The sequence below is a fragment of the Medicago truncatula genome, chromosome 6 (genome assembly GCF_003473485.1).
Source record: "Medicago truncatula cultivar Jemalong A17 chromosome 6, MtrunA17r5.0-ANR, whole genome shotgun sequence".
In the NCBI taxonomy this organism is placed as follows: domain Eukaryota; kingdom Viridiplantae; phylum Streptophyta; class Magnoliopsida; order Fabales; family Fabaceae; genus Medicago; species Medicago truncatula.
Genome location: NC_053047.1, coordinates 42,097,957 through 42,120,768, shown reverse-complemented (window position 1 = coordinate 42,120,768; position 22,812 = coordinate 42,097,957). Strand labels below are relative to the sequence as shown.

The 22,812-nt window shown below is 33.2% G+C and overlaps 3 protein-coding genes and 1 long non-coding RNA gene across 7 annotated transcripts; 3 read left to right on the top strand and 1 right to left on the bottom strand.

The window, feature by feature from the left end:
- The first annotated feature begins 983 nt into the window (after positions 1–983).
- On the top strand, positions 984–6,348 carry LOC11438439 (sericin 1). 2 transcript variants are annotated; one of them, XM_024785521.2, is made up of 8 exons: positions 984–1,155; positions 1,297–1,429; positions 1,877–1,980; positions 2,919–3,090; positions 3,180–3,320; positions 3,427–3,655; positions 3,738–5,894; positions 5,928–6,348. In XM_024785521.2, exons 1-8 carry the CDS (start codon positions 1,124–1,126, stop codon positions 6,038–6,040), a joined length of 3,081 nt encoding a protein of 1,026 aa, XP_024641289.1. In that variant the 5' UTR covers positions 984–1,123; the 3' UTR covers positions 6,041–6,348. The 2 variants fall into 2 exon arrangements, with proteins under 2 accessions (XP_024641289.1, XP_003620872.2); XM_003620824.4 differs by having other exon boundaries at positions 3,738–6,348.
- A 736-nt stretch (positions 6,349–7,084) lies between these two features.
- LOC11439410 (probable caffeoyl-CoA O-methyltransferase At4g26220) lies at positions 7,085–9,688 on the top strand. The gene is made up of 6 exons (XM_003620823.4): positions 7,085–7,209; positions 7,415–7,487; positions 7,589–7,668; positions 8,019–8,163; positions 8,256–8,387; positions 9,204–9,688. The coding sequence occupies exons 2-6, from the start codon at positions 7,419–7,421 to the stop codon at positions 9,492–9,494; spliced, it is 717 nt and encodes a 238-aa protein (XP_003620871.1). The 5' UTR covers positions 7,085–7,209; positions 7,415–7,418; the 3' UTR covers positions 9,495–9,688.
- Positions 9,689–13,186: 3,498 nt separating this feature from the next.
- On the top strand, positions 13,187–17,411 carry LOC11433215 (digalactosyldiacylglycerol synthase 2, chloroplastic). Of its 3 annotated transcripts, none has more exons than XM_039826627.1 (7): positions 13,187–13,375; positions 13,844–14,234; positions 14,620–14,886; positions 15,998–16,347; positions 16,496–16,992; positions 17,123–17,130; positions 17,215–17,411. In XM_039826627.1, the coding sequence occupies exons 2-5, from the start codon at positions 13,953–13,955 to the stop codon at positions 16,989–16,991; spliced, it is 1,395 nt and encodes a 464-aa protein (XP_039682561.1). In that variant the 5' UTR covers positions 13,187–13,375; positions 13,844–13,952; the 3' UTR covers position 16,992; positions 17,123–17,130; positions 17,215–17,411. The 3 variants fall into 3 exon arrangements, with proteins under 3 accessions (XP_039682561.1, XP_039682560.1, XP_039682559.1); XM_039826626.1 differs by having other exon boundaries at positions 17,119–17,130; XM_039826625.1 differs by having other exon boundaries at positions 17,119–17,387.
- On the bottom strand, positions 15,484–16,048 carry LOC120575859 (uncharacterized). Its single transcript, XR_005642067.1, has 2 exons — positions 15,927–16,048; positions 15,484–15,784 (listed from the first exon to the last, which is right to left on the bottom strand). It is a non-coding gene; the product is annotated as an uncharacterized lncRNA (long non-coding RNA).
- Positions 17,412–22,812: the final 5,401 nt, after the last annotated feature.

The window sequence follows — 22,812 nt, the reverse complement described above, 5'->3', positions numbered from 1 at the left end:
AATGAGTTTTGAAGTAAATTTATCTGACTCCTCACCTCTAGTGAGTCTTCAGAGTTTAATTTATTTTAACTTTTTTCCTATACAATTTAGTCTATGTTTTTAAATTGTGATAAACAACAGTCAGCAAAACCACGTTTAGGTTGAAGTTAGGATTTCCAGCCTCATAGAAGTGGCGTTGAAGTTCCATTGGAAAGCATAAATTGTGTTACAAACGCCATTTCAAACACATTATTAGTAGTTAAATATTCACTTTTTAAAATGAATAAATAAAGAATTTGAGATTCAAACATCAATCATTATATACCATATTATTCCTATCAAATCAGCTATGTTTCCGGAAGAACAATTAAACTTTATTCAATAAAAAAAAAAATGAAAGTGAGGTCCACGAATGAAATTAAAAGCGTGTATAAATTCCTAGGATTTACATGCGTCTTGCCCTCCCGAAGTAGCTTCTTGACACAGAAATTAATAGCGTGTACTATAGTTTATCTATTAGACACGATAATCATTTTTAACTTTATAGTTTACACTTTTTTTTTTTTTTTAGATAGATGAAATGACAAAGCTATTATAAACTCACACACATAAGTGGAGGTACCGGGTTTCGAACCCCGGTCATGGCATCCGGCCTATAGTTTACACTTTTATTCATGAAGTTTTATTTTTTTTATACTATTAGAAACAAAAACAACCAAATAGTAGTATATGAGTTGTTATGATTTATTAATTTTCATTCACTAAAAAAAATCATATATTTTAATTAATTTTCATTTACTAAGTTAATCCAAAAATGTCATAATCAAAGATGAATTAATTACTAGTTAATTTCGTCACCCACCCGTGGAAAAAGGTTTTCTTACACTCGTATATGTTTGTCACGTATACTTTCGTCGAAAGTTCAATCCCAATTAAAATATAAATAATATTCCTTCTTATTTTTATTATTCCCTCTTTCTTCGTTCGCAAGATCCAATTCTTTTTTCTTCTTCTTCTTCTCCGTGTCCAAATTTTTCTTCTTCTTCTTTATAAAAACGAATCACTAATCAATAATTAAATTCCTTAATCCTTCTTATTCTTCTTCTTCTTAATCTTTCTTTTCAGTTAGTTTTTTTTACAGAGCATGTTGCACAGAAGCTTCAAACCTGCAAAGTGGTAAAAAAAATCTTCCATCGATTTCAATTCAATTTCATGATTTAGAGTTAAGCTAAACGTGTACTAATCGATTTTTGAATTGAAGCAGATTAATCAATTTTATTAATTTGTTTTGATTGTGCTTGGTTTTGTTTAATGCAGCAAAACGGCATTGAAGCTTGCCGTTTCGAGGATAAAGCTATTGAGGAATAAGAGACAAACACAGATTAATCTATTGAAGAGAGAATTGGCGAAATTGCTTGAGAATGGTCAAGATCAAACTGCTAGAATTCGGGTATTAACAATTTCTAATATCATCATTTTCTTGATTAAATTTGTGTTACTAATTGTTAGGTTTGTATTGTTTAGACATCGGATGCGACCCTGACACTAACACGTCTTGTTTGAAAAAACTATATAAATTGAATGTATTAACATGTGTCAAACAGTGACACATGTTGGACAACTGAGACGTTATTTTATTGTACAGAGTACAAGAACCTGACACTGAAACGTCGACACGGATAATTGTTAAAAAAAATGATATAATTGAATTTTATAAGCTATCCTAGAGAGTTTGTATAAATAAGCTGAAAATAGTTTATGGACATGTCGTAAGCTGTTTTTATAAGATCTCTCAAATAGTCTCACAAGTGCTTATATGAGTAGATAAGAAAAAATGAGTCAATTCAAACATGCCGTAATTGTTTTTGTTTAATTTTTTATCTGTGTTTGTCTTCAGGTTGAACATGTTGTGAGGGAGGAGAAGACGATGGCAGCATATGAGCTTGTTGAGATATACTGTGAACTTATCGCAGCTCGCTTGCCCATGATTGAAGCACAGAAGTAATTTCAAACTCTCACTATTTGTTTTCTTTCTTTTTTTAGCATATTGTATGTTACCTACATTACTTGCTACATTCAGTGTTTTTATGTCTGAGACTGTATTGCGATTTGCGGCTGCATCATCTGTTTTCAAAGGAACTGTGATTGCGATTTGAATCCTTACCTTAGTATAATCATTTATTATTTTTGGAGATATATCATCTTTTTTTTGTCTGTTTATATGTTGATCTGTCTGGAAGTTTATATTATGTAGTTTCAGCAATACCATTGAATTTACTTGTATATTAGTATTTTGTTTAGTCTTGTCAGCCAAATGGTTGATCACTTTAGGATAGTATATTTATACCCTAAAGAGTGAAAAGTAAATGTACAATTTAGGTGGTTCAAGCCAAGGGCTCAATCTGAAATGTAGCGTCATATCACATGGAATTACTTGAATAAAGAATCCCTGCGCCAAAATAACATCTCACTATCTCACTTGTTCAAAAAAACATCTCACTATCTCAATCCTTGTAATTATAATCCCATTGGTCAATGTGTTTATGTATTTTATTCCATTGCATAAAGTGTTATGGAAGAGTATTAAATGGTTTATGTACAGGAGCAAAGCCCCCATATCAATAACCATCCTCCACTGTTTTCGTATCATGCTAGGGGACACCTTAACTGTTCATTCATAATGATTTCAGGCATGACCTGCCAATTATTTGAAACTTTGTTGTTAAAATCATGAATATTTAGAATGCCTGAACTTCACAGTTACAGCTTTACTGTATCTTCTACTTTGACCTTACTTGCGTGTCTTAAGGGATGCATGCATTAGAATTTGTCATTCTGAAATGATTGATCTTGCAGTCTATAAGGTTTTTCATTATGATTGTGCATTATCACTGTATTGATCTCATTTTCGTTTCTCTTTTACCCTTAAAAAATTTCAGAAATTGCCCTATCGATTTGAAGGAAGCAATTGCTACCGTAATATTTGCAACTCCAAGATGTTCAGACATACCTGAGCTCGCAGATGTGAAGAAGCATATGACTTCAAAGTATGGAAAAGAATTTACCTCAGCAGCACTTGAACTGCGCCCTGACTGTGGTGTAAATCGCTTGGCAAGTTTCTCTACCTACTTGATGTTGAACAGGATCATATCAAAGATCATTTTGTGCTTGTTTTTTCTAATTTAATTTTGTCTTTACAGTTGGTTGAGAAATTATCTGCCAAAGCACCCGATGGTCCAACGAAGATAAAAATACTGACTGCAATAGCTGAGGAGCATAATATCGATTGGGAACCCAAGTCATTTGGAGATAATGATACAAAGGCTTCTCATGACTTGCTGGTAGGCTTTGTTTATTCTGGATTTTCTCTAGTTTATTTTGATATATAAAAAAAAGTTGTTACTGTAGTTTACTAGTTTATTATTTTGACACTATTTATATGTTAAGGATGGGCCAAGTACTCTTCAGAAGCCTGCTTACGAGGAACCTTTTCAAGCCCATGTTCCACCACCTGTTCATGTTGAAGCGCGTCCTCCTAGTTCACATGCTACCTCACAACCTAAACCAATGCATGATGCATATACAAGTTCATACGAGCAGAGTGCAAATGCTGCTGCTAGAAATGCTAATAACTCTACAACATCAGGCATGCCTATTACTGAAACCAGATCTTCAGGTATTTTTTAAAAGAACGTCATTACAATTGAATATCTAGGCTTCTTTTCTGCCCATCACCTGAATATGTGTTCTTTTCGCAGGAGGTGGAAGTCAAGAAATGGATTTTAGAGATTCGTATTCTGAAAACAGAAGTTCATTTCCTACTGGTCGGCAGAATTGGAATATGGAATTCAAGGATGCTGCCTCTGCTGCACAGGCTGCTGCAGAATCTGCTGATCGTGCAACCATGGCTGCAAGAGCAGCTGCAGAATTTTCAAATCGTGAAAACATGAAAAGGCAGCATTCAAGTGGATCACATAGCTCTCCTGGAAGAGGGTCACGAGATGAAGCACCTACAGACTCTTCTGGTTTTGTTAATAGCCCCATCCGTAAAAGCAGTTCAGGGATTCACAATGAACAAATCATTACCGGAGAACAAGATAATCTGGGTGGAAGGTCCAATGAAAATTACAGTAATAGTCATCAGAATGTGGTGAAAGATTCCCGGCCAGCTTCAACAATTGGTGGTTCTGTTGGTGATGATAATCCATTTGCCCATGGTTCTCCAATGGCTGATACAGATCACCATGATACCTTTTTTAAACAAGAGAGTAGCAACTTATATGCGATGAGTATGAAAAAGCAAGCAAGTAGAGCTAAAGAAGATTTTGACACTGAACATGCTGACGTTGAGAGGAATACTGAAAACAGTTATCACTTTGAAGATGCAAGCACAAATAGACAATCTGGGCATTCTTCCTCTTCTCATCCCTTTATTCCAAGTAATGATCCCGACGATAATTTGAACTCGTATGAATGGACAACTGGGAACAAGGCCGCAGAAGACCTTTTTGTTACTGAAGTAAGCACACAGGAACCAACTTCATACAATCATACTTCTGTTGTATTTGATGATTCCGAATCAGATGATGGTGATTATAAATTTGATGATGATAAGAAATACAATAGTGGTGGATCTGGATTGTTGTTCTCATCTCCTAGTAGCAAATCCCAAGTTGATCCATTTGAAAATACAAATTCTTGGAACAGTGGAAAAAACACTGATGTGAAAGAAACGAGTTCTGGTACACAATCGCATTTTTCCGTTTCTGAAAATTTTATGACGTCTGAAGTTTCTTTTGACAAAGACCCACTGCCTGCCACTTTTGATGATTCAGATGACCCAGGCTCAGATAGTGAGACAGATCTTGTTAAGTCTAGAGTTTCTAGGACCTTTGATGATGGAAGTTCTGTCCTTGATCAGATTGCAAACCATGGGACTCTAGGGTCCTCATCAGGAAAAGTTAAGAATCTTGGTACTGACAGAAATTCTTGGTCGTCACCATCTTCAGTTGGTTCAGATTATGTGGAAGAGCATTCTGTGAAAAAGGTAGATGTCACTAATACGTCAGAAAAAAGTTATGGTTATAATGACTTGCCAACTAGTGAGCCATCTTCAACAGCAAGAAACTCTAATTTGCATTTGAATTCCAAGGCAGATATCCATACATTGCAGCCACCTAATAATTTTGATGATGCTGAAACTTCGGATAAATCTCACATAGATAGTGGTATGGAATTAAGCTATGGAACGCTGAAGGGTGGTTTTCGCAATAAAGGTTATATTCGACCACCTTATATTAAAAATACATCAGATGATGTTTCAACTTCATTAGGAAACATTTCAATCAAGAATGAAAGATTGCCTACAGTAAGGACTTCAACCAATTTTGATGCTCCTGTTCATGACAAATATACAACCGAAAGTGGAGGAAATAGAAATGTCGGCTCGAAAGCACACAATAAATCTTCTGATTCTGATAGTTATGATCTGGTTGCAGACTCACAAGAGTCCATTAGCATTCATGAACCTCGCATTAAGAATGAGCTGAGTGACGCAAAAAAGAAATCAAGTTCACGGACCTCGATTCCCTTCTTTGATTCTGATGATAGTGAATCTGAGGCTGTGCGTCATAAACAGAGTTCAGCTAGTGTTGCGCGTCCTGTTAGTAGAGTATCTCGAAGAACATCAGCTTCTCCAAAAACCGGTACAGTTTTAAGCTCTGATCACGCTCCTTCATCTGAAGCTCCTGTGACTCCTGGTTCAAGGCTTGGATGGAAGTCTTCAAGGGTTTCTTATGAGAGCTCTGAAAATCGGGGAGGATCTAAGCCTGGATCAGCAGAAAATGAAGCTTCAAAACCAATTTCAGAACCAAATAGATCCTTGGATGAGGAAATTGTGACCTCATCTTCAAGAGTACAACCTTCCAGCTCTCTTCCTAATACAGGTATACAAGACAGTGACCCTCCATCTAAGCAGAAAGCAGATCACGTTCATCCAAAGTTACCTGATTACGATTCCTTTGCTGCCCATTTCATGTCTCTTAAGAAAGGCCGTCCTTGAATTTCGCTGGCTTTCATCTAGCAACATAGCTCCTCGTACATGTTTTTTGATGGTTGAATTTTTTTATAGCCTATATCATTACATATAGATATATGATTTTAGATTCAAAATACGTGAGGAATAAAGATGTTGCATGTATTTTTTGTGTAAATTGAGTCAGAGTATAGGTTTAACTATCTATTATTTTTGTACATCTCTATTTCAGTTTCAGGACTGCTATAAATGATTGAATATTCAATTGCTTTTTATGTCCATTCATACATTTCATAAGAATTAGTTATATCCTAGTATTTGTATTGGAGAAGTCATGCCACCGATGTCACTTTAGAACCAATGTCTACATAATTTTCATTAATTATTTTGATAAGTTTATTTATTTTTTGATAAAATAAAGTAGGATGAGAAGATGGATTGGGATTCATATTATTTTCATTCAGTTTAGTTGTGGAAAAATATAAGAAAGTTTCCTATGAAATATAGAGAGAATACAACTTTTAAGGTGACTGTTTTATCCTTTTTAGCATTTGTTTGGCATATAAGAATAACAGTGTTGCTGAATGAGACTTGAATTTTCTAAAGTCGGTGAGCAAATAAAAAATTATTTTAAAAAACTCATGATTTGTTACGTACATGTAATATCTACATATTCTTAAAAATAAAAATATATATAATATCTACTTAGGATTTAATTTAATAATTAATGGTTAATATTATCTACTTTACATTACTGGGTTGCTCACTTTAAAGAAACCGGATCTTGTTGTATATCCTACAAACTCTCCAAGTACTAGCTTCGGTAAATATACATCAAAATGCATGGAGAACTGAGAAAATCCAAATACAAACGTAGTTATTTTTGTTAGAGGGAAGGTTGAATCTAAATCTCTTTATCATTCAAAGTTAGACTTTTCTCATTTTATGTAGCAAAATTGTTCTTTTTATTTGTAATTTTCAAAGTTCAATGTTTTCATGACCGGTCATTAATATCGGTAATGGAGGAGGGTCTTTCTAAGCCGCCACCATTGACAAGAAGAAAATTGTTGACTTATATAGATTTTGTTTACACCCCTCTGTCATAAAAAGCAGTGATATTATGTCCATAACAATGCTATATATACCGAGTCTTGTTGAGCTCAACTACACATCTATTCTTAGCTCTCATAATTAAGGTATGCAATATGCATGTATCTCTTAAGCATATTTTTCTACTAATGATCATTGCATGACCAAATCTAAACTAAACAATTATTAATTAGTTTTGTTACTTTCTCCAATTCATATTTAATTTACTCTCTCACTTTTCCTTATTTTTTTCTTTGGATTTGGACTTTGAAAGAACTTACAAATTGTAGTCTTTTTGGTGATTGATTGTAGAGAAATGGAACATGTTAAAGATCCATCAATCTACAAAAATCCTGTCATATTGCAGAGTGAGGACTTAACAAATGTTAGTATACAAATTTATCTTGAAAATCTAATTCCATTTTTTTTCTTACTATCTTGAAATTTCATTTATATATGACTCATTGATTAACAATTGTGTTGCAGTATATATTGGATACTGCTGTTTACCCTAGAGAGCCTGAGCCTCTCAAAGAGCTGAGGAAAGCCAGTGAGAATCATCCTTGGTAATTATTCTATCTTCTGCAATGTTTTGAAATTCGGACCGAATATGGAACTAGTGAAACTTCAAGATTATGATTTAATAGGTTCAATCAGTTCAACTACGGTTAAACTGGACGACAGATAGATAAATAAAATGACAGTAACAAAGTAAATGCTAAAAATAAAAACTAGCTACGATTAAACCGTAGTTAAGAGGTTTGACCCGATTCAATATGGTTCAACCAGACTGCAATATAGAGAACCAACCTACCGACGAGTTGGTCGGTTCTTTGTTCAACTGGTTGAACCGATCTGTTCAATTTTAAAACATTAGTATATTGTGATGGTTAACTTGGTTTTCATATTCATTCAGGGGTTTCATAGCAACTGCACCTGAGGCTGGTCAACTAATCACTCTACTTTTGAAGCTGTTGAATCCCAAAAAGACAATTGAAGTTGGAGTGTTTACTGGATACTCTCTTCTCCTCACTGCACTCAACATTCCCGACGATGGAAAGGTTTGCATTCTTAAATTTCCATAGATTTAATTTGATATTGCCCTCAATACTAGGGCTCATTTTTGACATGAAAAAGTTCATTGATGTTGCAGATTACAGCCATAGATATTGACAGGAAAACATATGAAATTGGACTACCTGTCATAAGAAAGGCTGGAGTGGAGCACAAGATTGATTACATAGAGTCTCCAGCTCTACCAATTTTGGATAAACTGCTAGAAGACGTAAGCGTGTTTTTTTCTGTTTATTATCTGTTTGGATTGACTGATTTGAGCTTATCTCCTAGCATAAACACTTTTGTGAGAACTTATGAAAACAACCTATGACATGTATGAAAAAATTTGACTTTATGCCCTCTTTTGTTTTAGAAATAGCTTACAGATAAGCACATGTTAATAAAAGCTTAATTGTAAAGTTTGTCCAAACATGGCCTAGTAGCAAATCACTGGTTTTAATCCCTAAAAGTTGTTGAGAATACAATTTGTTCTTTGGATTTAACGAACCTCCAAACTGATTAACCGAGGGTTTTCAATTTGTGTTAGTTTAGTTCTAGTAGATCTTCTGTTAAGTTAATTAGTTAGACCTGTTTAGCTTTTTGGACAAGTTAGTCGGTGTTTCAGTTATAACCAACTTCATAACTACTCTGTGATAGGAGTAGTATATTAGCCGATGTATCCTTGTAAAACTAGAGACATATCATTGAATTATTGATCAAGAGAAAAAATAGAACGTTCAAGTGAGCGGGCTGTGATTTTCTCTCTAAAAAGTCTTGTAACATTAGCACTACAACATTCAACATGATCGTAGTTGATGAGATCGACCTCAACGAGGATGTAGGATTCAAAGTTGATCCAAATATCGATAAATCTTGTGTCTTTTAGAATCTTTTATTCTGCGCGTGTTTAAGTTTCAATTCGGTTCTCAAGAATCTTATTATTGTGTCCAATTTCGACCTACGTAACATTAAAAATCATTTTAAATTCAGCTAATTTCATAAACTAAATTGGTAACTAATTTCATTCTGAATGTTATTGATGCAGCCTACAAATGAAGGAACATTTGACTTTGCTTTCATTGATGCTGACAAAGAGAACTATTTGAACTACCATGAAAGACTGATAAAACTAGTCAAAGTTGGTGGATTACTTATATATGACAACATTTTATGGGGTGGACGTGTTGCATGGCCTGAAGAGAAAGTTCCAATGCATTCTAGACCACAAAGAATAGCAGCAATTGAATTCAACAAAAAAATCACAGATGATTCTCGTGTTGAATTTGCTCTCACTTCTGTTGGTGATGGACTCAGTATTTGTAGACGCATTGCATGAGTTTTGTCCTAAAGTTATATGAATGTCAATAATCAATTTTCAATGTATTGAATGTACAATTTTCCATAAAAACATACTATTTAAAGTGCTTAAAGAATGCTCTTAGGGCACTCGTTAACATTTCCCTATATTTATTATTACAATAAAGGTTGTCTACCTATGAATAAAGTTTCATTTTGTGCTTCTTATGAAAATTTGGTTTTATGTTACATTGTTACTTGTTTCCTGTATTTAGTGCTTTAATGGTATGGAAGTGGTTTTTTTTTTAATGGCTTGGTATGGAAGTGGTGAAATTAATATAGAGCAAATAAGCAAACTGATATTTGAAATTGTAAACATTTATTTTTGCAAATTGACAAATAATCATCAAATTTTAAAATAATATTGAATACAATCACTTTGTTATTTTTAAGGTTAGAGGTTATGATATGACACACTAATTAAACATGCCACATCAATTCCAATTTATTATGAACTACTTTGTGTATGATTCGTATGAAACTTAGGTTACCTTAGGAACAAATTTATTAGTAATAGCATTGTGTGTGGACTAATTACTGAAAAAATAGTCACCTAAAGATGAATATTTCATAGACAAAGTAGTTCATGGTGTAATGGTGTAATGGCATTGATTTGAAATCAACGTGGAGGGTCACATATTTAACTAATGTATCATAGTCTAATGCTCTAACAATTAAAGCTAACGTCGTACAGGTTCAACAATTCAGAAAATACTATTTATCAGTTGTTTGTATAGGTTCAGAACCATTATTTTTGGTGGCTGAAGGTAGCTAACGTCGTTCATGAGTCAGGGACTCATAATTGGTTTGCTTGCTCGTTACCGTGTTTGAGTATAGGGTAGTTGTTTTTGAGCCTTTGACTGAATTCTATTGTAATTATGCTTGATTCCTTCTAGCACTCCTTGTGCGGAAGAAAGGAAGCTTTTGTTGTTAATATATGCTTCATTTTTGGCTCTTAAAAAAAAAAAAATTAAAGCTAATATAAAGATTACTTTAAGTTTCATTTTACAGTTTTAGAGATGTATTTACCAATTTGTAAAAATGAAAGTCAACAATTTTGACCGACACTTACAATTTCGAGTAATACTTTGTCTATACACTCGATTAATACATGACTTGAAGCCTTTTTTCAAAATTAGAACAATGAACAGGCTTCTTAATCAAATGGTCTACTTAAGGGGGAGAGGACTTCGACTTTGACTAGGACGATTCTTTTTTCTTTTGAAGTATGAGCAAGAAACACAAAATTTGTATACAAGAAATGTGTGGCTTTCGTGTTGGCTATTGAAAAAAATCCCAAGACAATTACTTTTTCCAACCTATAACATTCTCATGCATTCTGTAAAAAATTTAAAAATGTCCCCGGATTTTTGGATTATAAAATTTGAAAACATCTGAACTGAGTTCGGATTTTATAATGTTAAATATGCTTATGTATAATCACCAGCAATCAGAATCTCCCTCATTTCAGCAGTTTTGGATTTTGGTTATAAAAATAACCAAAAAACAAAGTAAAAATGATAAAAACCTGTCAAATAAAATTATAAAAATACCACTAAAAAATGTAAAAAGTCAAATAAAACTTATGCAATTTTTTTTCCGGATTTATATAAGAATATGAAGAAAAAAAATTAAAACAAATGAAAAATGGGTCTAAATGATGAAATTTTGAATTTTGAAGGACGAAGTCTCTTCTACAGAAGTCTTGATCCTTGATTTTTCCTGATTTTATGAGGAAGTTTTGGAGCAATCCGATCAAGTAGACCGAAAACCAGATTTTTGACTAAGAACAGCTAATAATGACCCAAAACAGAAGAATGAGAGTTAGAAAGATTAATATTATCCTTGAAATGAATATCCATGTTACAAACATGTTCATAATTTGTGCTGATACAGTTCAGAAATCCGAAAATTTCAAGGGTATTTTCGGAAGAAAAAAATAGGACGCTCGAGAAACAAGTAAGGTGAGAAGAGTAATATTCAAGTCCCAACTCACATTTTAGGCTAAACGCACTTTTTGCCCCCTAAGTATCAAAATGTTGCGATTTTGGCCTCCTATTAAAAAAATGACAATTTTGGCCCCTTTCGTCCCAAAATTGCTGAGAAGACATCACATGTCCCAAAACAGTCGCCATAATCGCAACTTTTTGAGAAGATAAGGGGTCAAAAGATCATATTTCATTTATGTTAGGGGGCCAAAATATTTCCCTAAACATAGAGGGTCACTTTTGCCATTTTTTTTAATAAGGGGCTAAAATAGCAACATTTTGAAACTTAGGGGAAAAGTACAGTTTAGCCAAAATTTTACTACTTACTAGATACCTATGAAGCCTAGGGGAAAAGTACAGTATTTTTTATTTTTTATTTACAGTTTTCTTAACTATTGCCCTTAAAACATTTTATTTATGGTTTTTTTTAGATTACCTTTGAAAAATGGTGGGTAATTTACCCACCAACCAATGAAAATGAGCAATTTGTTGGTGGGGTCAAGATAATTCATGGATACCACTTAAAAATGTGCTTATGTGACTAATGTGTATTGGTTGGGGTAAATTACCCACCATTCTTCCATGGGTACCCTAGTTGTCACCTTTATTTATAAGTTTCTACTTTCTATAATATTTTATATTTTTCAAAATTTGTATTAATTTTACTTGATAAATATTTTATATTTTGCTTGATGATTAACAACACGGACTTAACAACATTCCGTTAGAGAATTAACAACAGAGACTAATTTTGAGGTATTCAATTAAAACTCTTTTTAATTAAAAAAACATGTGACATTCAATAACATTATAATTTTGAAGGATTGTTTAATAAATTGTATTTTGTGGGGATGTTTTTAGTGAAATTTTAGCATAAAAACATGAGATTTCTATGAATTATTATTTCTTTTAAAATTTTACTCTAAAAAAAGAAAAGAAATAAAATAGTGAGAATTTGTGAAAGAGAGTATATTATAGTAATTTTTTCAACGGATTTCATAAAATTATAGAATCCTCCGAAATCTTATAAATTAATAAAGTCATTTTAAATATTTTAAAATTTTATGATTTAAATCTTTTAAAATCCACAAACTTTTTTAAACAAAAATTGTGTTTTTGATAATACATTTTGTAAGAAGAAAATAAATAAATTGACAATTAATGATTCTAAAATTGGATTGGTCATTTCTTTTCTCTTCATAGATTGGTCGCAGAAGTATCAAACCAAAAAACCTCGGGAACTTGCGTACACGAAACGACATCGTTTACTTCAGACAAACACAGAAAAATATTCCTTCTCCTCATCTTCCTTCGTTTCCTCTTCTTTCCTTCAAGGTACACAGGGCCGGCCCATAGCCCGTCGGGGCTGGGCGACGACACTGGGCCTCAAATTTTTGGGGGCCCATGTATTTTTTTTATATGTAAGGTCCTATAGTAAGTATTATATAGAGGTGAAAGCGAGAATTTGACAAACTGTTAACAATACTTCAGTGGTTGAGCGTTATTTGCAAGACCGCATGGCCAAGGGTTCAACTCCTGCTTGGCGGCGTTTTTCTTACATTATTTTTCCTTTACAGTTCTTCTTTTTCGTGGGGCCCAATATATTTTAATTTTAATCATTTTTTTCTCAAACTAATTCCTTTTGTTTAATTAAAAATGAAAACCCTTTATTTAATCTATAAATTTTCTGGCACAACTAGAATTAGAAGTTAGAAAGTCATAAACCACCACACCCACCCATATCCTCACCACAGACCTGCCTCCGCCACCCAATCGCCGCCGCCGCTTCTCCGTCACCCAATCGCCGCCGCTGCTTCTCTGCCACCCAATCGTCGCCGCTGCTTCTCTCCTTCTTTCCACCGCCACCAAAAAGGTAAAAACTAAAAACCTTTTTATTTTTTATTGAATTTTCTTTGTTAAATTCATGGAATTTGAATGTTATTAGGTATTATGTTTACTTTTATCTTTGTTTGTAAATTGGAATTGGATGAAAAGTTTGATTTCATTATTAATCTTTCTTTTTTGTGATATATGTTTGTAAAGTTTGAGTTTTTAAGTGTTCAAGTTTGATATAACAGAAAGGTGTTTAAAGGGTATATGAGATTCAGTTCTGTAACTTTGTTTAATAAAAAAAATTACAATTTAAGCTAAGATTGTTGTTTTCTTTTCAGATTCATTGAATAACTCATCTATAACATAAACCAGATACATTAACTATTTAATGAATTTAAAACAAGAATCTTTGCTTATATACGAGACCGGACGGAGTAGTTTTTTTGGACTTGTGTTGAAAGTTATTCAGCTAATCTTTTGTTTTTTCCTCATTTGTTTCATAATGCAGTTAAAGTGATCAGTTAGTTAGTCTTCTCAAGCTGTTTTTGCTGGTGATTTACTTGTTCTTTGGGAGTTCTGAAGTGCCATTAGATTTATATTTTAAATCCACTAAATAGATGGATCAGAAACGGCATACTGCGATTTTTACTACTGCTAGCCTTCCTTGGTTGACCGGAACAGCAGTGAATCCTCTCTTTCGTGCGGCGTATCTTTACAAAGCTGGGATAAGGAATGTCACCTTGGTGATCCCTTGGTTATCATTGAAAGATCAAAAAGTAGTATATCCGAACAATATTACATTTGATTCTCCTGCAGAGCAGGAGAAATATATTCGCCAATGGCTTGAGGATAGAGTTGGATTTGCATCTGGTTTCAGCATAAAGTTTTATCCGGGAAAGGTGTTAACTTCTCTCACTGTTTGTATATTTGTCATTAACTGGAAATATTGTAAACTTGGACAAAATCACTGAAATATGCACACATGAAAGTGAATACCAAAGTTTAAGTTAGGCCATCATGGAAAAAAAGTTATTTTGGAAAAATGGTTTGCTAATGAATGAGGTTTTGCAACTTCAAGTCGCCAATGTTTGAATAATAATATGTGTTTCTTTGACTTACTTGGGTCCATAGTTGGAGCCATTTCCCGGTTTTCAAAATTCTCGATTTCTGTTTTATTTAGTTTTGTTTACTTGCAATTATATGAGACCTGAGTGATTTCCAATTGACATCATGATACCTTTTGTTATACAAGTAGTGCTAATTTATGATATGCTTACTATGCAGTTTTCTAGAGATAAAAGGAGCATTCTTGCTGTTGGCGATATTTCAGAAATTATCCCCGACAAAGATGCAGATATTGCTGTTCTAGAAGAGCCTGAGCACCTGACGTGGTTTCATCATGGGAAAAGATGGAAAACTAAATTCAAGCTAGTTATAGGAATTATTCACACCAATTATTTAGCATATGTGAAGAGAGAGAAGAATGGAACCCTGCAAGCATTTTTACTGAAATATTTAAACAACTGGGTTGTTGGTATATATTGTCACAAGGTAAATTTTTCTTTTTCTTTTCACAAACAATATTTATGTATCCAGTGTTTACCTTGGCATACTACACTGTTTTTTTTTTTTTGTTGGGTCAAGTAGCCAGTGGCTAGAATTCACCTTTTTCCAGGTGAATAAGTGGGGTGTTCGGGGCTCGAACCCCGGCCCCTGCATATAACAATGCATGTCCCTGCCAACTGAGCTATGCTCACGGGGACACTATACTGTCTTTTACTTATGCAATGAAAGAAACTAGAGACATGAAATTATTGCATATTTTTTCACCTGCAAAGTTAAATTAAATGGTCATCTTATCTTCCCCATCACTAACAATTAGATTGAGTTGATGCTATTGAATCAACTGGTTGATAAACAATAGCTCAGTGGTGTGATATTGACCTGCAGGGAGGATCTGCTCACCCTTTTTTCATACACTACTGAATAACTTATTAGACTTTGGATTTCATCAATTATATTTCATTGAATTTATCCAGTTGATACTATAGCACACTATTTTTTAAAATACAAGTACGTGTTGACTATAACATACTTTTGAATATTCAATTTATCTAAAGTTAAACGTTCATGATCGAGACAAAAGTATGCAATCCAATGACTATGTATTTCATACAAGGTTATTGAACAATGTAATCTCCTAACTCCCATATATATAAAAGGATTGAAGAGTGTGCAATATACATAACGTTTTTTGGTGTATTCATCTGTGTGGGTAAAACTAACACCTTATCTAAAGATAACATGAGTTTTTTCTTGAGGTGGGAGCTTTACATTCTCAAGTTGTATTCATAAATATCACCGCAGTGGGAAATGAAGCTTTGTTCTTATGATTAGTTGTGAAAATACTCCTTCCGATCTTGATTAGTAAAAATAACTAACTTCACACCTATTAAGAAATTTAGTTAAATGAAATTAATCTTCTTGATCTCAAAAAAAGATCAGTGCATTCTCAAAAGTGTCATTGTAAAATTAAACAGTGTTTTAGGATACATGTTATTAAATAGAGTCAAAGTAGTAATAATATTTACCGCTTTCATGAACTTGTTGCAACCATTGCATGCGCTTGCTCTGTCTGAACTGATTAGCTGTATGATTGCAGGTAATCAGACTCTCTGCTGCCACTCAGGATTACCCTGGGTCCATCGTCTGTAACGTTCATGGAGTTAATCCAAAGTTCCTTGAGATTGGCAAGAAAAAAAGGGAGCAACAACAAAATGGAGAGATTGCCTTTACCAAAGGTGCCTATTTTATTGGGAAAATGATATGGAGCAAAGGCTACAAGGAGCTGCTCCAACTTCTTAATGATCATCAAAAGGAATTATCTGCTCTTGAACTTGATTTATTTGGAAGTGGAGAGGATTCTGATGAAGTTCAAGAAGCTGCTAAAAAGCTGGAAATGACAGTTAGAGTTCATCCAGCCTGTGATCATGCTGATGGTCTATTTCATGAGTAAGTTTCATATTTATCTCTTGCGCTTTGTATTTTGTTTTTGTCTGAATGGTGTGTTAAAGTTTTTTCTTCATCTCTTTGACAATGTGCTGATGGATTGGGAACATGTGTATGTTTACTCTTTAACACTTTATTTCCTCTGCTCCAGTTTCAAATTGTTTATTAATCCGAGCACAACAGATGTGGTTTGCACGACAACAGCAGAAGCTTTAGCAATGGGAAAAATTGTTGTGTGCGCGGACCATTGCTCAAATGAGTTTTTCAAGCAGTTCCCGAATTGTTGGACGTATAATAATCACAAGGAATTTGTTGAACTAACACTTAAGGCATTGACCGAAGAACCCGGCCAACCTACCGACGCTCAGAGACATGACCTTTCATGGGAGGCTGCCACAGAACGGTTTCTTAAGGCCGTTGACCTCGACAAGCCATCTGAGAGAAAATTATTATCTAGAACTACTTCAAACTATCTGTCTACTTCGTTATATTTGCAACAGACAGTAGAGGATGCATCAGCATTTGTACATCATGTAGCTTCTGGGTTTGAAATATCGCGAAGAATATTTGGTGCCATTCCACATAGCTTGCAACCCGATGAACAGCTGCGCAAGGAACTTGGGTTTGCTAATACTTCCGGGACATAAGGTTTGAAAGATTTCCGGGACATAAGGTTTGAAAGATTATGTGTTATTAACGAGAGTAGTTTAAATTTGTTTAATTTATTCCTAAAAGGTTGAGAGTGGTTTGCTCATTCAAATGCTCTCTTTCTAGTCAGGATAGGAATTAAAAAGTTTACAACTATGAGAGAGTTAGGAAGAGCGAGTAGTTAACATGCAGCCAAAAAATGATATTTTAAGAATTTGTGGTTTAAATGTGGAATAAATGCTACTCGTGGACCACCAGATCCATACGTCTTTCATTTGAGCTCCTTGGCCTACATTTTGATGGTAGTGGTGGTAATTGATTGTTGTGATTGTGATAGAATGACACCTTAACGTATCTTACGGTATAATCAAATCCATGTAGTTTTTGGTAAAAAATGTGTGTATTTGTTGATTTTAAAATATGATTTTTCCGGATCATTGAAGAAGCAAAATAGAAGATATTCATAACCAAATTTTGAATATATTTTATCATTTTTTTTCTTCCAAATTTTGTTTAAAAAATATGATTGCTATAATTTTAGAATGGATAAAACTTAGGTGCAATTCTTTAGGCGCTTTTTTTTGTTCTTAACTAAAATTAAAGATTTTTTTGGATATAACAAACTTTAAGAAAATTATGAATTTAAGAAAATCTATGGCTCGATGAAAGTAAAAGAAAAGAAATGAGTTTTTGTTTACTTGCAAATATATACTTGTAAAAATGTTTTATTCTCATTGCAATTACATCACTTTCTCATTTTGGCCTTTCGTGTTTTTGTTGAACAAATAATTACTCAAACATTGATCAATTAGATGAAAAAGAGGAACAAAATTTTTACAATTACTCAAGTATAATTATTATTATTTTGGTCAGGTAGCTTAGTGGATAGAATTCACCAAGGTGAATACGTGAGGTGTTCGAGGTTCGAACTCCGTCCCCTGGATATAATAATTCATTGTCCTACCAACTGGACTATGCTCACGGGACTTACTCAAATATAATTTAATTTTCTTTTTCATCAACAAATAATTCAATTACCAAATCTAAAATAAAATTAATCATACTTCTATGCCAAAGAAATAAATAACAATAATCAAGAAATATAAGAGAAGATATGAAACTTATCGAATTTGACAGATGCGTGAATTAGCACCGCGCATGAATTAAATTGGTTCAAATTTAGTAACACTTTTTTGAAATAAATTAAATAAGTTCAAATTTTTTAAAGATGATAAAATTGGTTATAGAAAAAAGACGCTATAAATATTTCAAAAAAAGCTATACTCATCAAAAAAGTTGCATTTGTAAAAAATTCATACCAATCCACGTAATTCTTTGAATTTTGATGTAAAAGGTCATAGACAAAATTAACAATTTATAGAAAATATCAAAATCTATTGGTTCTTGGCTGAAAGAAATTCCTATGGACCCGACAAAGAAAGTAAATAGTACTAATATAAACATAGAAAATAGCATAGTAAGGTAAACTCTCAAGGGAACTTAACTATAGCATGTTTCTGCCATGCTCTCTCACTATTCTGTAACGCGGTGTATCCCTCTTATGTACCATTTATCCTTTTATAAGCAAGAATAAGATAAATATGCTAACCTTATGGAGCTTTTTGCATGTGTTTCCTACAAAATGTTGGTAATGAGTAGTTGAGAGTGCAACAAAACATTTGAGAGTTAGGAAGAATTTGAATGAGTGTCATTCATGTAACAAAAATGTGATCCAACAAAACATTTTATGTCATGCTTAATGAACTCACATAAAAGCATTACACAATCTTGTTAAAAGAAGAATTTTCGGTACTTGAAAAATTGTGGGCACCAATTAATAACATTAATAAGGTAATATTTCTCCAAAATTTAAATTTTTAAAAATAATTAAATATAAAAAATTATGACAAGATAAATTGAGTAATGATCACTAATACATTAAATTGAGTAACACATAAATGTGAAGACTCGTATATATATAAATGATATTTTATGACAAGATACGATGACAAACCCACTGATAGTTTAGTTTATCCATTTCCATATTTGTTTAATCAACAAAAACATAAGTTTGAGCAAATTAAGGTTAGTGGAAAGGTGTTATGGCAAAAGAATATCCTCCCGAAGGTTGTGATTTTTGCTTGGCGTCTGTTTCAGAATAGATTGTAAACCAAAGATAACTTACTGTCGGTGTGGTGTTCTGAATACTGATTCTTGTTTGTTCGTTACTGGTTGCGGCTCTCTGAAAACTGTTAATCATTTATTTTTACATTGCTCTATCTTTGGGACGGTTTGGAACAATATTTTCCGTTGGATTGGCATTTCCACTATCGTCCCGCTAGATGTATCAGGTCATTTTACACAATTTTGTTTTGGTGGTGGTGGACCTCATGTGCGGCACACAATTTTAAACGTCATTTGGTTTGCTACCACGTGGGAAATATAAAAAGAAAGAAATAACAGCATTTTCAAAGTTAAAGAATGCTCGATTATGCGGATTGTGGACAAAATAAAGGCACTTTCTTTCTCGTGGTTGAAAGAGAAATTTATTCAGTTATCTCTCAATTACCATGGTTGGTGGCTTAGTCCTCTCGCAATGTTGGGCTACTGATAGTTGTTATTTCTTTCGTGTTTCTTTTTTGTTGTTTTTTGTTACCGGTTTGTAAATATTGTTCAGACTCTTTTGTTTTTCCTTGTTACACCTTTTGTTAGGAAGGACATTTTGTGTTGATAATATATTTCATTTTAATTATTAAAATGTAAAAGTAACTAACCTTGATCAAATAAAAATGAACAACCAAAGTATACAAACATTTTCAACATTGATGACTCATTGATGAACAATTGTGTTGCATTATATATTGGAGCCTGCTGTTTACCCTAGAGAGCCAAAGCCTCTCAAAGAGCTGAGGAATGCCACTGAGAATCATCCTTGGTAATTATTCAATCTAATGTTTTGAAATTCAAACCGAAGATCTAATCAGTGAGACCTCAAGATTATGATTTAATAGGTTTTCAACTACAGTTGAACTGGATCACAGATAGATAAATTAAACAATAGTAACACTAAAAATAAACGTTAAAAATAAAAATTAGCTAGTCTCTGAAATTAACGAATCATTGGTTTTAATCCCTAAAAGTTGTTGAGAACATACAATTTAATTTAGTCTCTGAAATTAATGAACCTCCAAACTGATTAACCGAGGTTTAGTTCTAGTAGATCTTATGTAAGTTAATTAGTTAGGCCTGTTCAGCTTTCTGGACAAGTAAGTCGGTGTTTTGGTTATAACTAACTTCGTAACTACTTTGTGATAGTAGTAGTATATTAGCCGATGTATCCTTGTAAAACGAGAGAATGAGAGAAATATCATCGAATTATTGATCAAGAGAAAAAATAGAATGTTCAAGTGAGTTGGTGGATTACTTATATATGACAATATTTAATGGGGTGGACGTGTTGCATGGCCTGAAGAGAAAGTTCCAATGCATTCTAGACCACAAAGAATAGCAGCAATTGAATTCAACAAAAAAATCACAGATGATTCTCGTGTTGAATTTGCTCTCACTTCTGTTGGTGATGGACTCGGTATTTGTAGACGCATTGCCTAAGTTTTGTCCTAAAGTTGTATGATTACGAGGAATTTATCTACTACTCCATCCGTTTTAAAATGAGTGTCGTTTTAGCAAAAAAAAATTGTTTCAAAATGAATGTACTTTTGTAACATCCCAATATTTTATCTTTTTTTTTTTTTTATGCTTAAGTATTTTATCATAATTTGACGTAAAAATATTTTATCGTATGATTTATTGAGTGATGATATTATTTCTCTCATAGGAAACAATATTTTCAAATTTTTTATTTATTATATGGTCAAATCTTTGTTCCTAATTATTTAGTTGATGTCTTATTTTATTTTATCTTATTTTAGCAAACTTTATGAATATATAGTTTATTATATTAGATTAGGAAAAATTGGTGACATTTATTAAGTTACTAACTTAGTTTTATTATAATTGTTTCTAGTTTATGTTAGTTACTAGTTAGGAAGCACACGATCATATTTATTCATTACTAGAAAGTAGGAGATACAACTTTCATATGACCATGACACACCACTTTCCACTCCATGATTTAGTTCCACATTTTTAGCAAGGAAGTTAGCGAGTGAAAGAGTTATTATAATAACGGTTCCTATTCTTTTTCACACATACCCATTCTATACTTTGAAGAACAAAATCAAAATACATAGAGAGAGAGACTGGGAAAGGGGTCTGAAGGAGGAAGGAGAGAAAACAAATATTCACTCTAGGGAGACAAGTAAGAATCCTATCATCATTATCACTCTTCATGTCAATTATTAATAATGATGAACCAAAATCATTCCCTATTTTATCGTTTATCATACAGGGAACACAAGTACCTTTGCTTTGTTTCAACTGCCTAGATATAGAAATAAATAGAGAAAGAGAGAGAGTGAAAAGGGAAGAACGATTTGGAGTTTTAACATTGAGTTTTAGGAGTTACTGCCCAATGGTAGGGTAGTGACGATTCATATACATTGGATAATTCAGAATAATGTCCAATGGTGGGGTACTGAACATCGAATTTTTAGGAGTTATTACCCAATGGTGGGGTATTGCCCAATGGTGGGGTATATTGTCCAATGGTGGGACAATTGGCTCCGTTTAGTGGTGAAATCCAGATTATGAGCATGCACATGTAGATTGACCATTAGGGACTAACGCATTTTAGTTAGAGTGTAACTTGGTGCTAGGGGTGATGATTATGAAACTGGAGTAATGTGTCATGTATGTTTCATTTATTTTTCTTTGGCTAAATTACCTTTTTGGTCCTCTAACTATTTAATTGGTATCGGATTGGTCCTCAAACTAAAAATTGATTTATTTCGATCCCTTAAGTTTCTCATCGTTACTACATTTAGTCCTTTCCGTTAAATTTAATTAAAAAAACGTTAGGGTTTGTTAGATCATCATCTTTATTCAACTTTTTCATCATCTTCCTCATTCACCTTCATAAAAACATCCAACATAAAACCCATAAGAAGAAAAAACCAAGAAAAATCAATAAAATTCTTTCTCTCCCTCTCTCCTCTCCCATGGCCTCTCTCTCAAATTCTATTTTAGTACCTTCCCTAATTCACTCACCCCCAATTCCATTCCATCCAATTTCAATTCACCCCCAAATTCGAATTTTACAGATTTTTAAGATCCAGAGATACAAAGAAATTCAGAGAACTTCAACTCTATTTCTCAATCGATTTGGGTTGAGATATCAATTTCTCCCAAACTTCTTATTCTTCTTCTGACCCTCTAACTTTCACAAACCCTAATATGTTGTTTTTCCTACTCCTTTTTCTAGTTGTTGTGGCTGCTGGGTTATTGTTGTTATTGTTTGTTGTTGTTTCTGGATTGTTGTTGTAGGTTGCTATTGCTGGGTTGTTGTTGATGATGAGTTTTGTTATTGTTTGTTCTTGCTGCTGGGTTTTGGTTTTTGTTTTGTTGATGGTGTTCTTCCTATTTTCCAGAAATTGATGAACCCTAACGGTTTTTAATTAAATGTAACGAAAAGGACCAAAATATGTAACAGTGAGAAACTTAAGGGACCGAAATAAATCAATTTTTAGTTAGAGGACCAATCCGACACCAATTAAATAGTTAGAGGACCAAAAAAGTAATTTAGCCTTTTTATTTTCATGAAATCTATGTTGCATGCCTATTTGTACCATGTTTGTTAGTTGGAGATGACCCTTACTTTTGGACAGATGACCGTCGATCCGTGTTTCCTCCTTGACGATGACG

What these genes read in the sequence shown, in the direction of transcription:
- LOC11438439 (XM_003620824.4), top strand. Translation starts at nt 1,124, where the DNA reads ATGTTGCACAGAAGCTTCAAACCTGCAAAGTG. An exon ending in ACTGTGGTGTAAATCGCTTG is followed by an intron (nt 3,091 to 3,179) that starts GCAAGTTTCTCT and finishes TTGTCTTTACAG; the next exon opens with TTGGTTGAGAAATTATCTGC. An exon ending in TACTGAAACCAGATCTTCAG is followed by an intron (nt 3,656 to 3,737) that starts GTATTTTTTAAA and finishes TTCTTTTCGCAG; the next exon opens with GAGGTGGAAGTCAAGAAATG.
- LOC11439410 (XM_003620823.4), top strand. Translation starts at nt 7,419, where the DNA reads ATGGAACATGTTAAAGATCCATCAATCTACAAAAATCCTGTCATATTG. An exon ending in AGAGTGAGGACTTAACAAAT is followed by an intron (nt 7,488 to 7,588) that starts GTTAGTATACAA and finishes ATTGTGTTGCAG; the next exon opens with TATATATTGGATACTGCTGT. An exon ending in TGGATAAACTGCTAGAAGAC is followed by an intron (nt 8,388 to 9,203) that starts GTAAGCGTGTTT and finishes TTATTGATGCAG; the next exon opens with CCTACAAATGAAGGAACATT.
- LOC11433215 (XM_039826627.1), top strand. Translation starts at nt 13,953, where the DNA reads ATGGATCAGAAACGGCATACTGCGATTTTTACTACTGCTAGCCTTCCT. An exon ending in TTGGTATATATTGTCACAAG is followed by an intron (nt 14,887 to 15,997) that starts GTAAATTTTTCT and finishes GTATGATTGCAG; the next exon opens with GTAATCAGACTCTCTGCTGC. An exon ending in GCTGATGGTCTATTTCATGA is followed by an intron (nt 16,348 to 16,495) that starts GTAAGTTTCATA and finishes CCTCTGCTCCAG; the next exon opens with TTTCAAATTGTTTATTAATC.